At 28.4% G+C, this 15,675-nt stretch overlaps 1 protein-coding gene across 4 annotated transcripts in view; it reads left to right on the top strand.

The window, feature by feature from the left end:
* Positions 1–15,597, top strand: part of FMRFaR (FMRFamide Receptor) — a 57,588-nt gene extending 41,991 nt beyond the window's left edge. For 3 of the 4 annotated variants that reach the window (XM_011060744.2, XM_087409892.1, XM_011060740.2), the window contains 3 exons: positions 3,168–3,436; positions 4,059–4,248; positions 9,984–15,597. In XM_011060744.2, the coding sequence (XP_011059046.1) occupies positions 3,168–3,436; positions 4,059–4,248; positions 9,984–10,580 (1,056 nt within the window). In that variant the 3' untranslated portion in view covers positions 10,581–15,597. The remainder of the gene's footprint in view (positions 1–3,167; positions 3,437–4,058; positions 4,249–9,983) is intronic. The other variant, XM_011060745.2, reaches the window with a different exon arrangement.
* The last annotated feature ends 78 nt before the right edge of the window (positions 15,598–15,675 follow it).

Genomic DNA, 15,675 nt, shown 5'->3' on the forward strand with positions numbered 1-15,675 from the left:
AAAGAGTTTTTATTATACCGAAATTAATGTTGACTTTAAAAGCTTTTAAAAGATGTTTTACTATTTAACAAAATAATGAATTTTATATTAAATTTATTTACATTTTTTATACAGAATATAATCTTATATATATTAGTCTAAACAATTATATATTTAAAAAGTACTAATTATTTTAAAGAGATAACAGACTATTGAAATATTTTTTATTTTAATTTAAATATCTTCCACTTATTGTATAATATCAGAATAGATTTACTTATATTACAGTTAATAATACGACAAATATTTTATACGTTTGCCTACGCGATTTACTTATTATTTATTACTTATTATTTATTAATTAACAATAGCATAAGATGTACACAAATATTTTTATTCATGGGAGTATCCTGGGGAAAGGGTTCAACCCCTTTCCCCTGAAATTTTGTGATTAAAAGTTATGATTGAAACCTAATATTTTTCCTATTCAAAATCAGAAACAAGAAGGAAACATTCCAAGCTCTCAAATATTCAAAAAATTATCAATTAACGCAAAAGATTGTTGTTTGTATGATAACAGAATTGACAGAGACCTGCCTCTTCCAGAAAAGATCTTGGATGTGCTCATACATCTATTGTACATTTTACTTTTTTTTTTTTTGTGAAACTTAAAGATGCGATTTTTCTCACCATGACCCGAATTGCGACGTATGATGAATCACAATGCGCCAAACGGAAAATCAATATTTAATTGGCACACATGACCAGAAACGATTTTCAATGGGATCGTGAAACGCCTCGTAATTGCCACCGAATGACCCAGCGTTTACCGTCGCGTCTGGCCGCTGCCAATCAATCATGCGCACCAGATAAAATTTAAAAAAAAAAGCATTTCATCGTTCGCACCGTTCCTGAACATTGAGTTGCATGTCGAAGAGCTTATCGTGACGCCTTGTTACTCTTATCTTTTATTAACAATAGCTTTCGAAACAACCGAGTTCGCTCATGTTGAAAGTGATACGAGTTAACGTTTGAGAGACAACATGTTTAATCCTCTTTGTCGAATATACGGGATATTTTCAGAGAACCATTGCAAACATGCGATGATGAAACGTAAAAAAAAAACGCTATTTATTAAACCTACTTCGGTGTTAACGCATCAGTAAGTTTGAAATTTGGAATAAAAGAGTCTTCTATGAATTAGCTATACATATCGTTGCATAATTTTATTCTTAGATATTTAGCTTGAGATAGATTGTCGTTCAATGGAATTTTAATTTAAAAATCACTTTTTATATATTTAATATTAAATGACAAAAAATTGAAATTTAACAAAAATAATATCCATCCAACATAATTAAATTTCAAAAATTAGGTAATATAATAAAGATAATTTTAAAAAAATGTAGTGTTTAACTTTATGATGCATAAGATTGATTTTTACATTATCAACTTATGTTAAAAAATTCATTTTTATTAATTCAATTAATATCTTACACGCGACAAAAATATTTTTCTATTAAATTTTTTACCTGAGATGCTGTATTGAAATATTTTTTGCACCAGCTAATATCTTTCATTAACGAGTTAAAAATGCAAAATTCTCATCTTCCTTATATCTGAATCTGACAATTAATTAATCTTTGCCGTATCAAACAAAGTAATTAACGACCTGAAATACGATGTCTGACAAGTGTTAAATGTCAAAATTCAATTTTCGTAAAAGATATCCACCACAGACTATAATACCTTGTCGTAGAAATCAGCCGCAGACCACTCTCATTTTAATTTTACTTTTAATTCCCGTGTTTCATGCAAACGTAAATTTCCGACATAGCCGAGCTTTTCATTAAAATAAATTCTCTTTAATATAACTCAGTAGTATGCGTTCTGGTTTATCTCACATAATTTCAGCTATTTCTCTAAACATGTAATTTATATCTTTATCTCTATATGCTCTCGCATTTTTATTTCAAATGTACATATGTGTTTGTATAACTACAAATTTCAGATAAATCTAAAAAATATAAAGAGAGCTTATTATGAAGACTTATAAAGAAATGGTTTCAGTAAATTTTGTAATTTGCTTGACTAAAAATTTAAAAATTTTAATTTAAAAATGTTTTTCTAGAAAAATATATTTATTTTCCAGGTAGTATGGATAAAAATGAACTAAAATATATAATAAATTATGGCGTATTTAATTGTGATATATTATATACATATATGTACGTATTTTATTTTAAAAAGTCATATTTTAAAAAGTTAATATACATAACCATATTTTTAAAAAATTTCATAAGTAAATTGAATAGAAAAATAGAAAAAATTTATTTTTCGAAGTGACTTTTATGATATAGAATAAAACAATTTTTATTGTATGTTCTAATGTCTTGCGGTAATAAAAGGTATTATAAAGAACAGACTTCATAGATGAAGTTTTACCTCTTTTATGTAGAATAATTTTACATCATCTTCGTAGCAACCTTTGTCAATATAAATTCGCGATACAGAGAAGAAGAATTAATGTCTTTGAAAATGCATGGCATGTTAAGATGACATATAATAATATAGATCACATGTTGAGCTTAGGTAAATAAATCACGTGTTACGCGGTCTTACATTTTCGTGGATAAAATCAAGACTAATAGGACTAACACGATAAACAGGATCTTTTGGTTTAAAAGAGATGAGCTGGAGGAGCAGAATTCCGTCAACCCTCTCGAGATCACATTACACATACCAACCTGATTATTAATTAATTATTTGAAATGAACTTTCCGTTCCAGCGTCGACTTTGCACTCCGTCTTCCTAACGAATTATTTATACACACACACACACACACACACACACACACACACACACACTCATCTATCAGATGTCACGAATAAATATAATCGCACTTTATAAATAATTAGATTCTATCAAATATATGCAATTGATAAACCAAATTTCAATTACCAATTTTAATACACTTTGAATGTTAAAAAAAACTGGAGAGACAATAAGAGTCATGATACTAACATATAAAATTATTTATATCTCGGAAATGGTTAAATTTTCGACTTATGTTCACTAAAGTTTTTTTATTCAGTATGACGTGTACCATATAAATGCTGAATGATTTTTTTAACATCCTTTATAAGAAGCCCTTTTTTAATTGTATCTATAAATTATGCATTTATAGGTATTAATCTTCGGATTACCAGCAATCTACACGTATACAGGCGCACTATTTGACTACAAGTTTATCGTCTACCCGAAAATCATCAGGTACCTGTATCCGTTGTCTTGCATAGCACAATTTGTGACAGTGTATCTGACGTTAACGGTGACTTTAGAGAGATACATCGCGGTCTGTCATCCATTGAAAGCTAGATCCTTTTGCACTTATGGACGGGCCCAAGTGGCAGTGCTGATCATAGTGATCGTCGCTTTTATTTACAATCTACCCAAGTGAGTAATCAAGCTAATGTTTTTAATATTTTTTCTTTGTTTATAATTAAAAAGAAAATTAATGTAGAAAAAGGAAGTTTTAATTAAAATAATTGTAAAATAATAATAAAATATACGAGCAATAAAAGCGTTAATACAGCGCTGAAAATTGGTGCGTAATTCATATAATATTTAATGATATGATAAGTGTCAATACAAACTTCTTTGGACGTTTCGATTTACTTTAAACCAGAAAAATTGTGGATAATTTTCCAAAGAAACTTATATCGACTAGTCATTGTAGATTTATTAATATATTATGTGAATATTATATAAATATTATATGAATTGCCTATCAATTTCCACGCTGTATTAACGCTCTCGTTGCCCGTATACTTTATTATTATTTTGAATTTTAAAAACCCTATTATTTAAATTTTGTTTTAAAATAAATGTTTTAAAATTTTTTATTTTTCCTGTTTGTTTGGTTAGAACGAGATATAATATAAAATGTTTAATAGTGAGAGAAACGATGAAAAGAAAAGAATATCTAAAAAATATCTTACGCTTACAATTGATTGCAACAGAATTTGTAATTATATTGTGCAAATTAATGGAGAAATTAATTTTTGAAATTATTTAGATTCTGGGAAATTGAGGTATACAACGAGAAGCATTGGAAGTATAATATTACGGTGTACTGCGTTAAATCAACCGAATTGAGGAGCAACGAATATTATGTCATCCTGTACATTCATTGGATGTACTTTTTTGTGTATTACATGTTCCCGTTCATCGCATTAGTGATTTTTAATACGGCCATTTATCGAAGGGTGAGTAACATAAAGTCCAATATTATCATAAATCTAGAATATTTTATTAAAATAATATTTTATCAAGAAATAATGTACCTCAAAAAAAGAATATTTTATTTCGCACGTGGACGAACTTTATTTTTAATCTAATTTACTCCGAATATAAATTATACAGATCCGACGCACAATGATAAAATTGAAATACAACATTAGTCATCATAAGTAAAGAGCATTTTCAAAAATTGACGTTCTATATATAATAAAAAATAAATTTAAAAATTGTTTTATTAAAAAATAATATTTATTTTTATAACATAATTTTAATATATTGCTAATTTAATTTCCTTTGACTTTTATTACTACCAATTACTTACCAATTTTCTTTTGAAAGTATAAATTGAGCGTGCTTTATAATTGTAAAAAAGTTAAAAAAATTAAAGAAACAGTTATTACTTTATTTTACAAGAACATCGTCTATGATTGTTAAATTTCGAACTGGAAACATGACAGAAAACATTGACAACCCGAAATGAAATACGAAATACAGTCGGATTAAATGTGAGATATCGAACAGCTTGTCAGCGGTAGCTTCCCTGATGGGAGCTGATATTTCCCAAAGCTACTGTTCCGTTTTATTAAAACTTCTTTTTAGAATTCGCAATAAGTCATGACAAAGGAGTAAGAAGAGTAATCGAGCTGCAATAAGTTCCGTAACGGGCTGACTATGTCATATAAAAGTACGAATAATAAGCCGAAGCGACAAAATCAATAAAGTTACTCAAAGTATATAAGTCTCTTTGATACACGTGCACAAGATTAGAATTCGCGAGCACGTATAAGAGCAGCGAAATTCATGGACGGCTGCTCTCACATATGCCACTTATGCAGACAACACAACTGCAGTTGCAGACTCAAGTAATATCATCCTTCTCCTCCTCCTTGTCCTTCGATAAAATATGTGAAACATATTTGTAAACAAAAGTTAACATGTGTTAAATATTGCAAAATAATTTCTGCACTCTAATTTTATAGGCAATAATAACATAATATAATAAAATTAGCAAAAAGTAAATTAATAATCTCGAGATCAAAATTAGAATAATAATTTTATATATAATCAATATGTCTTACTTTTTGTAATTAATTAGACAGAAATCTAAATATAAGAGAAATAGAAATTAATATAATAATTACTTTGATATAAATTAATAACGATTGCCTTTATTATATATTTTTTAATAATTACTGTAAGATAAACATAACGATTTTTGCTAAGCGATATTTTTTCTTCGATTTAATTAAATGAAAGAAAAATGGGAAAAAAAAATGATACAATAATTAAAACTTGATTTAGATTAATATGAAAATATTATCTTTGCAATTTTAAATGATTTAATTTGCTAAATGTATATAATTTTTATTTCTATATATAAAAATTATATGTGTTTTTTACGTGATATGCATTTCAAAATAATATCAGGATACATAATATCTTCGCTATAAAATTCAGCTGTAGGGTGGAATCGGATCTATATATATGACCCTCGGGAGTTTGAAATTACAAAGCGCCTGTTGTCGAAGGACAACTATTTCTCTCAGCTTTTCCTTATCGTGAAACTTTACTGTCTACAAATTTCGTCCTTAATTCCGAGATCAAGATGAGCTTTTCAGTGACATATTCTGCAGGACAACTTCCACAAACTTCACACAGATGAAAGCGCGTTTCCGATGAGAATGCTCATGTGGCAAATGAAGGAAGCTATTTAATCTCGTCTTGGAAGTCTTACTTCCTGACGAAGCAGTCTCTTGATATTTCTCTTTCTGATAAGAAACCGCAACTAACAATAAGCGGCAAGAAAATATGAATAAAATAAAGAGAATGCTTCCGCTTTGTCAATTAAAGAAAAAGTTTCAATCAATAAAAAAGTTAACGCTCACTTGCTTATGTTTATATGTATATTTAAAAAATTGAACTTGGATGTATATATCAGGATGTATATATATCTCTGCAAAAAGTAGAATTAAAAATTTATCCGGATACATAGTGTGCTTTCTGTATAAAACTAAATATTACATAATATGAAACAGTTTAATATTTATATTTAATAATACAATTTTATAATTTAAATAAAAATTTTCTCATTATTTTAATTATTTTTTTAAAAACATATCTATTTATTATTAAAACAATTTTTAATCCATGTTCTAAATCGTCACCAAATTTTTTATTTTTAAATAAAATATAAAAAAAATAATTTTTTCATAATTTCTTTATTTTGTTAAAAAAATATGTGTAATATATCCTTAATAAATTTCTGAAAAATATAATTAACCATTAAATTGCGCCTTCCACATTCCTTCGACAATGTTCTAGAGCAATTTTCTATGAAATCAAGATATAGTCGTCCGTGAATGACAGGGTGATAGGCATGACAACGTTCAAGCAAGGGACAAAGAGTTGAAACAAACGCTTATATTCGCGCCAGCTAAGGACATTCACCCAGCTTTATTTACATGACCTAATATTTGCAAGGAGATACGATCCATATTACGCGTTCCGTTTCGAAGTTTACAGTGGATAATAATTTTATTAAATAATTTAACACGAGCACATTCGCGAAGAGCAGTACCGAATGAACTGAATACAATAATCTGAGACACGTCAGTGATACGCGACTCGCATAATAATTCGCCGAAGTGACGCAAACTCTTAATAATAATTAGTCGTCACTTCGCCGTCGTAATTGTTAGTACGCAAGCACGTAACTTGCTCTCATGATTCGGAAGCGGAAGCCATAGAATCAGAAGTATGCAAAAAATCAGTAGGCAAACCAGTAAATAGATAGGAATAATAGATAGCAAAATTCCTAATTTTTAAATTCTTAAGACTTAATTTACAATACTCGAAAATTTTTCTTGTTATTTCGTGTGTATCTTTTTCCTTTTTCACATTTCATTGTATTTTAGTTCATTTCAATGTGATTATAATTAATTTGATTGTTATATGAAAATCGAAATTTGTTATGAATGATATTTATGAATATCCATCTATTGCTATTACATCAATAAATAATTATTGATTATGGCGAATCATTTTTGATGCTGAAGTTAATGTAATTATTATGCTTTTGTGCACAGCTTTCCGCTTAGTTTCAACTACGTTTGATATATTGGGATGCATTGTGGAAATGACTAATATATTGAAATTCTACAAACAGCATACTGTTTCATCACTTTATAAATCATATGTTACAAACAGTGCACCTGCTCGTTTAACGTCAATTGTCATAGAAGCTATGCATTGTTGAAACTTTATTGCGTTTTCTTCTTGTAATTCGTCGATTTGTTTCATAATTATTTCGGATAAGCCACACGTTATATTCCAAATATATTTCGGAAACTACTGACAATCCTGAAAATCTACAACCGAAATCCCGAGATTAATCATTCTTGTGCACGGGAATCCCAAGCGTTCTTTTACGTTCCGCCCCGTTTGGTTGGTAGTAAAATATCGCAGCCTGTCTGGCATCTATTCAGCGCTTTCTTACTGTGTTCCCGAGTACGGCGTGGGCGAATTTGGAAGCCGCGGAACAAGCGTCGAGAATGGCGACGTGAAATATAGGTGGGCGACTGGCGCAAAGCTCGGAATTTTGTCCACGAATCGAACGTTCTCGTTGATGCTCCTTTCCTCTTCGCCTTTAACTTTCACAAGATAGAGGAAATCAAATACTATTGTGCGGGAATCTCGATGTAGAGGAACACTCCACTAACAAGAGACACAGACAATCACGAGTATATCGATGATTTTCTTTTTATAGAGAGAAGCTCATGATGGATTCTCACGTTAGTTGTAAAATAGAGAGAGTTCTAAGATTTCTTTTTTAAACATAACTACGACAATCTTTTTATATCATGACGTAACTACAATAATATTTGCTGGGAACCAAATCAAAAAAATAAAATCCCGATCTCTCGCAAACTTAGTTATGGGATATTCTTCTATGTTGAAGAACGATCGCGATCGTTCGTAAACCTGAAAAAAAGCAGATAATACAAATTAAAGATACATACATCGCTAACTACTGCAAACACAATGTGTTTCATTTCAAACTGAAATAATATATGATTCGTTACAAAATAAACGTGGCACAATACGTCCAGGGTGCTATTACCGGTTTTTACATCGCATTACGGGAGTCGTTAGAACTATAATTTCAATACGCAAAACCTTTCGTCAACTCTGTGTTTTGTTTTCAAAAAGTGCATTTACATAGAATATCAGTTTATTTGAAAGATGATTATATCGGTAAAATGTAATAATAAATTTTTATCTAATCGTATCCATTTAAATCAATTAAAAATTGCAGTTGTATTTATAATGATTTTTAAATTTTAGAAAAAAAGAAATTTGTAAAATTTATAAATTATAATACTCAGTTTTAATTTGTTAAAAATAAAATAAAATTTATATTTAATTTATGTATAATATATATATATATATATATTCTTTTTCGATTTTTATTATGGTTTTCCAATTTTTTTCTTTAAAAAACTGATAATATTTAAGAATACTATTAGAAATGCTTCCTTTACATGTAAATGAAACTCGTGGTTACGAACGAAATAAAAATAATGAATGATTAACTCAAAATTAAGTTACAGTAGTTATTTAAATGAACATGTGCATTAAATTTCATAAAATTTTAGAAAACTACATTAAATTTCATGTACATGTACACAAATTTATTTTGTGAACATGTACATATTATATTTTTTGGTATACATGTAAGTATATATTTATACTTTTTGGTTATAAATAAATTATAATATTAAATTTAATATAATGTCAGGAAATTAAGTTCAAATTTTTTAAGTTAAAAGTATATTAAATTTCATGAAATTTATAACAGTGAAATATAGGGATTGCTACAATTCTTGAAACGAGATGAAAGTTATAAAAGCGAGCAAATTCACTTTTGTAATTTTCGTTTTAAGAAACGTAATAAGCTCTGAGCTATTGATCTACCTGATACAAATTTAATTTACCCATTTGAATAGTTATCGTGTTCCTTTCATCTCATATTTCTAACGATTCCTTGTTCATGCGGATAATTACTCTGTTTATTTCATCGTATCCCGGAAAAACAAGAACTCGCTCATTAACCTACCTTCGTCGATTTTGTAATTAATCGTTTCTTCAATCGAGCTTCTTCTTTCACAGTATTTGAAAGCACATATCTTCTGCTTATTATCGTGTATTACATCATCGAACGATACTTGGAAATTTAAAAAACTGTTTGCCCGAAAATCTAGCAAAATTTATAATATGACAAAATTCACAGTATCAACTAACATATAAATTCAATTATTAGCCTCGCGAGACGAGTAAATAGATCAATTTTTATTAACAAAACGCTATTTTGGCATTTATCAAGTACACATTTTTCTCGTAAGGCTTTACTTTTTTACATCAAAGACGATCAAAAAATGAACTATTAAAGCAAGATAAATGTAGAAAGATGGTTTTTTTATAGCGGCAATAAAGTGAATATTACATCACGTAATAAAATATTGTTATTTCTTGATAAAATACAATTATAAACTATTCTAATTTAATTGCCTATCTTATAAGTAAAAATTTTATTAAAGTTAAATTATATCATATTCCATGAAAAACTCAAGATAAAAAAGAAAGATAAAAGATATCTTTTTCTAACATAGAAATGTTGGATTATGTCTCATAATGTCTTTAGGCGTATGCCGGTTTTCAGGTCAGAAAAGCGAACAGAGACCTGCAGCAGCTGTCACGTCATCAGCGCCGAGAGATCGGCCTGGCGACGATGTTGATGTGCGTGGTGATCGTGTTCCTGATCTGCAACATCCTGCCTATGATTTCAAATGCGCATGAGACGTTCATCGCAGATCCGCCGCAGTGGATGGTGCAAATCGGCAATCTGTTGGTGACTATCAACAGCAGCATCAACTTCATCATTTACGTGATCTTCGGACGGAAGTTCAAGAGAATATTCCTCAAGCTCTTCTGCTCGTCCAGGCTGTTTGTACCAGGCCGGGACAGTCCGGAGTTTCAGACTTACGACGAATCGGTCGTCACGACAAATATCGAGCTGAGAAATTCAGTCAGGCACGGCCACCTCCATCGTGCCAATACCATCAGCTGGAATAACAACGTGTCCAACGGCAGCACGAGACAGAGCTTGAAGAGCAATAGACCAGCCAGCCCCGTTTATTATCCGGGCAAGAATTCAGTGAGAAATCTTAGTCAAATGTCGAAAACGTCGAATGGTCGCAACAGTTGGACCAGGGAGGAGAACGGCGATTCTACACTATAATGGACAGCAACAACTGTCCTTCATGTTTATTACACAATTAGAAGTCTGCCAAGTGTTTTTAATCAATGTTAAGAACTTTCACTCATTAAAAGTAGTGAAAAAAGTAGAATATGATAATTCCAATGCCAATGGACAACAAAATGTCAGTCTTTTTATATTTGTTATCTTGCCAGAAATCAACTGTGTCTCAATTGCTTGCCGAAATTTTTAGTTAGTCAGAATTGATAGAACAAGAATGATATCTTTACGCTGTAATCTATGACATATATATCGCTCGCTACATTTTCTGATATATTATTTGATAAGTGATACAAAATGTTATTAAAACCAAAGCATCCTATTGATATTTTAATTGCATTCAAAATGTCAAATGTTAAAAGGATGTCAAAAAGGACCAAAGCGATGTAAAAGATAATCAACATTATCTAATATTTTCCCTAGATTATTTAAAATATCATCTAGTCGAAACTGAAGCAAGAAGACATTCGGAAGAAGCAAGACGAACAATAGATAGACTTTATACCGTAATAATAAACAATAAGATAATCAATATGATTATTCAGTATTTTAATTTTTTTATCAAAATTTGTATTTTTATTATTCAATCAGGAATTCTGTTGAGAATCTTAACCGGGCATTAAGACAATCTATATAAACCAAAAAGAATAGAATAAAAATGAAAATAGAAAAAGTATCAGCAAAATAACCGATATTATAACATTTCCTCCCCTATACGTCCCCGCAGTTATTTTAGCAATTCCGATGTCCAGAACGTCAGAATGGATAGAGAGACATAAGAATAAGATGGGGACGATTCAGCACTGCAATGGACAATCGATATTATTGTACCTTTAGGAAAAGTTCGGTCCAATCCTCAAGCTCGAATGTTGTAATCCTGCGGGACGGCATAGCCATCTGCCAACTTCGATATAAAGGAAAAGGATCGTTAAAAATAACAGTTTTCGTATTTCCTGTCGTGAAAGAACTCAAAAAGTTTCTTGCAATGATGATCCTTAGAGTGATTTTCCGAAAGTATCATCTTGCTTCAAGACGATCTAGTCGAATGTTAAAGAAAGAAATGAATTAATCTTAGTAAGACCGGTATCACAATTCGTTCTTATTTTAGATTGTCTTAAGTAATGCCTTAAAATGCTAATACAATTTTGTGATTGACATCTTAAGCTTTCTGATACCACTGTAATGACATACCCGACTATTTCTTTTAGTTTACATGCAGCTATAAATTTTGTATTATTAAAGATATATTTGCTTGTTACTGTTATATACCTTAATATCTGATTTCATTTTTTTTTAAATGTATAAGATATAATGATGAATTTTACATATTCATATAATTTGTATACGATATTTTTACAAAATACTCAGTGCATTATACATAACAAAATATATAGTAAACCAAAGGATTAAATATAAGAATCAATTGTGAATATCGATCTTAATGTCGCCGATATCAATTTCTGTTTCAAATACTTTAAGCAGTCACGCGATTACACTAATTCATTCATGCTTCCGTAATCACCGAACATGAATTTTCTTACTGTTCATAAAAGACGCAAAGCGATATTGGCTTAATAGATTAATATAAATTAATGAATTAAGTATAATTATTAGATTAAGCAATAAGAAATTTTCCCTTTTCATGACAAAAAATGTCAAGTATCAAACAGAATATCCCATCAAAATTGATCTTGAATCCTTAAACTTGCAATGGAAATAATAACAAAAAAATAAAAATACGAATTACAGTTCCAAATATAAAATAATGTATTTCCCTCACAATTGAAGAAAATTTGAAAACTTTTTGTTTCAAGAATCTTGAATTTTATCTTTCACAAGTTTTTAATTTTTAATATTAATTCAATATCTCGACAATTAAAAGATTGTATTAAATATCTAATAAATTTAAAGAATGTTGCAAATACATAAATAATATAAATATATTTAGAATAAGGATAAAGCCTCTCATAAGAAAACGAGAATCTCTATTAAATTTATAAAAACGATATTTCTCTTTCATAACATCAAATCTTATCTTGTCTATTGACACAAAAGAAGTAAAAAGAATGATGATATGAACAATTTATAGCTATGTTTCACATCGAATGTAATAAAAATAGATTATTTATACTTTTGATAAGAATTTTAAAGCATGTGTCAGAAACATCTAATACGTATTGGGTTGAAAGGAAAGTTCTGCGGTATTTTGTTAACTCAAAATTATATACATCTTCATTAAAAATGATCAAAATTTAAATTTAAAAAAAAGGGTTTTAAAAGCATGAAATCTCTACTTTCGAATGGTTATTATATTTTTTGAATTTATGTGAGTTTTGTAATTTTTATACATATAAAACTATGAGCTGAAAAAAAAGGAAAATTTTTCTTCTCACTTTGTGAGTCTGTCACGTACCAAAAAAAATTTGTGAAATTTTTCGATTATCTATATCGTGAAAGAGTTTTTCTTACATAATCGTTTTTTTTAATATTTTTTTTTTTTGTTCTTATTCATAAATTGTAAAAAGGAGCATTCTGATTTTTTGATTGCTTATACCTCCATTAAAAATCATCGTACTGCAATTAAAAAAACAGATTCTTAAAGCTGAAATGTTGCTGTATCGAATAAATATCATGCTAATTTTTTTAATGTAAAATATATAGAAATTTGAGTTACAAATGTGATATTACTATTCTTATAATTACTGCGCAATGGAAAAAAGGATAGTAATATCACATTTTTAGCTCAAATGTACATATATTCTATTTTTTTAAAAATTGGCAATTACATCACTTGATAGAGCAACGTTTCAGCTTTAAAAATCTGTTTTATTAATTACGGTACGGCGATTTTTAATCGAGTTATGAGTAATCAAAATCAGAATGCTCTTTTATTTAATCCACATGTAACTTGGTAACAAAAAGTCATAGGAACATTTTTTAAAAAATGAACTTTTAAGAAAAACTAAGCTTTCACGTCAGATAGTCGAAAATTTCGCAACAAATATATTCTGTATATAATTTTGAGCTAACAGAATTCCGCAGAACTTTTTCTCCAACCCAATATTTTCTTAAAGTTTTATTTTATCTTCTCTAAACCATACAAATGTTCAAAAACAAAAAAATTTAATCAATTGAAGGATAAGATTTTTTTTTATCTTATAAAATAATATCTTAATTCAATAAAATCCTTTAATTTTCAGTCTTGAAATACTCTTATATATAAATATACGTAATCATGGCTTATAGTAATCATTTTTATTTAATTTAAGTTTTCCGTTATTTTAAATTTTATGTTCTATTTAAGCATTCTTTGTATTTTATGAAAAAATTCAAAACTTATGAATACAATAAAAAATCTTGTACACCAAATAGGCTAATAAAAAACTATTAAGATCAGAAATCAAACTTCACTCGAAAAATATTACACCCCTGCAGTTATTTAAAAAAAAATGTTTAAAGTAATCTGCTAACTCTGACCGAGTAGGTTTCGCGAACTTCCGGCATGTCAGTCACGTACTAAGCTCTCCGAAGAAAATAAATCGAATTTCAAAGTCAGAAGAACCCAATAGTGCGACATTTCCTTGGGGAGGACTTTTGTCCTGGCTATAGAGAATTCTGTAACTTGTATTCTTGGACTATTACTCTTTGAAACTTGCATACTGATCAACCCCAACACCCTAACATTCATCAATTGACAAAGAAAGATTTCCTGTTACCATTATTGGAATCACAAGATCAAAAAAATTGCTGCTAATGCAATTTAAAAAAAAACCTAATTGGAATAAAAGATATTTAAAGAATTTCATATTTCTCAAACATAGTTTGATATTCAGAGTGATTTAGCTAATTCAATATAAATACTAATGAAATAAAATCAATTTCTAGTATTTTTCTTACAGTAAACTTACAACATTTTTAAAACTTTATTTTCACACAAAATAAAAAATTGATATATACATATATATATATATATATATATATATATATATATACATATATATATTTATACATACATACATATATACCGCGCATATTTCCTTTTATTTGTGTATATAGTTTTAAAATAAAAAATGATATTTTAAGATAAAATGAAAAGAATGGATGCGCTGAGAAACGCCATAACTGTAAGTCAAATCAAAATGTACTCTTATTAACAATAAATATAAGTGTCTTTTAATCTAAATTTCACGAATAGCATGTAAAATAATATATTCACATTGAATAAATAACGTTCATCGCATAAGTGCAAGCAAAAATATATAGATATAAAAGAAAATCGTTAAAAAACTAGACATTAATATAAGAATTGTAAATATATTTCTATCTACAAATTTACAAAATAGTATCTGACCTCTTTTCTTCTTTTGCAAAAATTATTTATTTATAGCTATATTTTTTATTTGATAAAAGAAGATCAATAAACATCAGCTAGTGATAATCTGTTTAATTCCTAATTTAGTTTTCGGATAATTGTATAAAATAAAAAATACTGTAAGTTTAAATTTATTTAACGATTCCCGAACATATTCTTGCTATAAAAAGAAGGGAAGAAATTAGATTTAAGTAGAGGGAAACAAAACGCTCTCGTAATTATATAATAAAAGAGATTCGCCATTCTAGTCACAGAATTTCTATAATATTCGAGCCCATTATAAATATGTATACTCATGTATTTAATATATACAACGACATATACATATGCTAAGTCCATCTTACTATTTATCATATCTTACTGCTGTCTCGACATTCTTGTAAATATGATATAGGAATCATTAAATAATAGTGAACATTGACTAAGAAAAAGCACTGACATTTATCTATTTTTAATTAAAGAAGATGAAAGACATTAATGTAAAAATTGATTCCAAAATTTGATTTAAAAATTATCAAAATACTTATATATCCTTATGTTTTTTCTTTATACATATAATAATGTTTAATAAAATTAATGAAAATTGAAATATTTAGCTTAAATAAAAAGTAAAATATATTTATCATATATTCAAAATTTTCTTTATTGTAAAGGAACCATAATCCTTAAATTAAGCTTCTACTCCACCCAATACTTCTATTCCAT

This window comes from Acromyrmex echinatior, chromosome 9 (genome assembly GCF_024713525.1).
Source record: "Acromyrmex echinatior isolate Ae372 chromosome 9, ASM2471352v2, whole genome shotgun sequence".
NCBI classification, from domain to species: Eukaryota; Metazoa; Arthropoda; class Insecta; order Hymenoptera; family Formicidae; genus Acromyrmex; species Acromyrmex echinatior.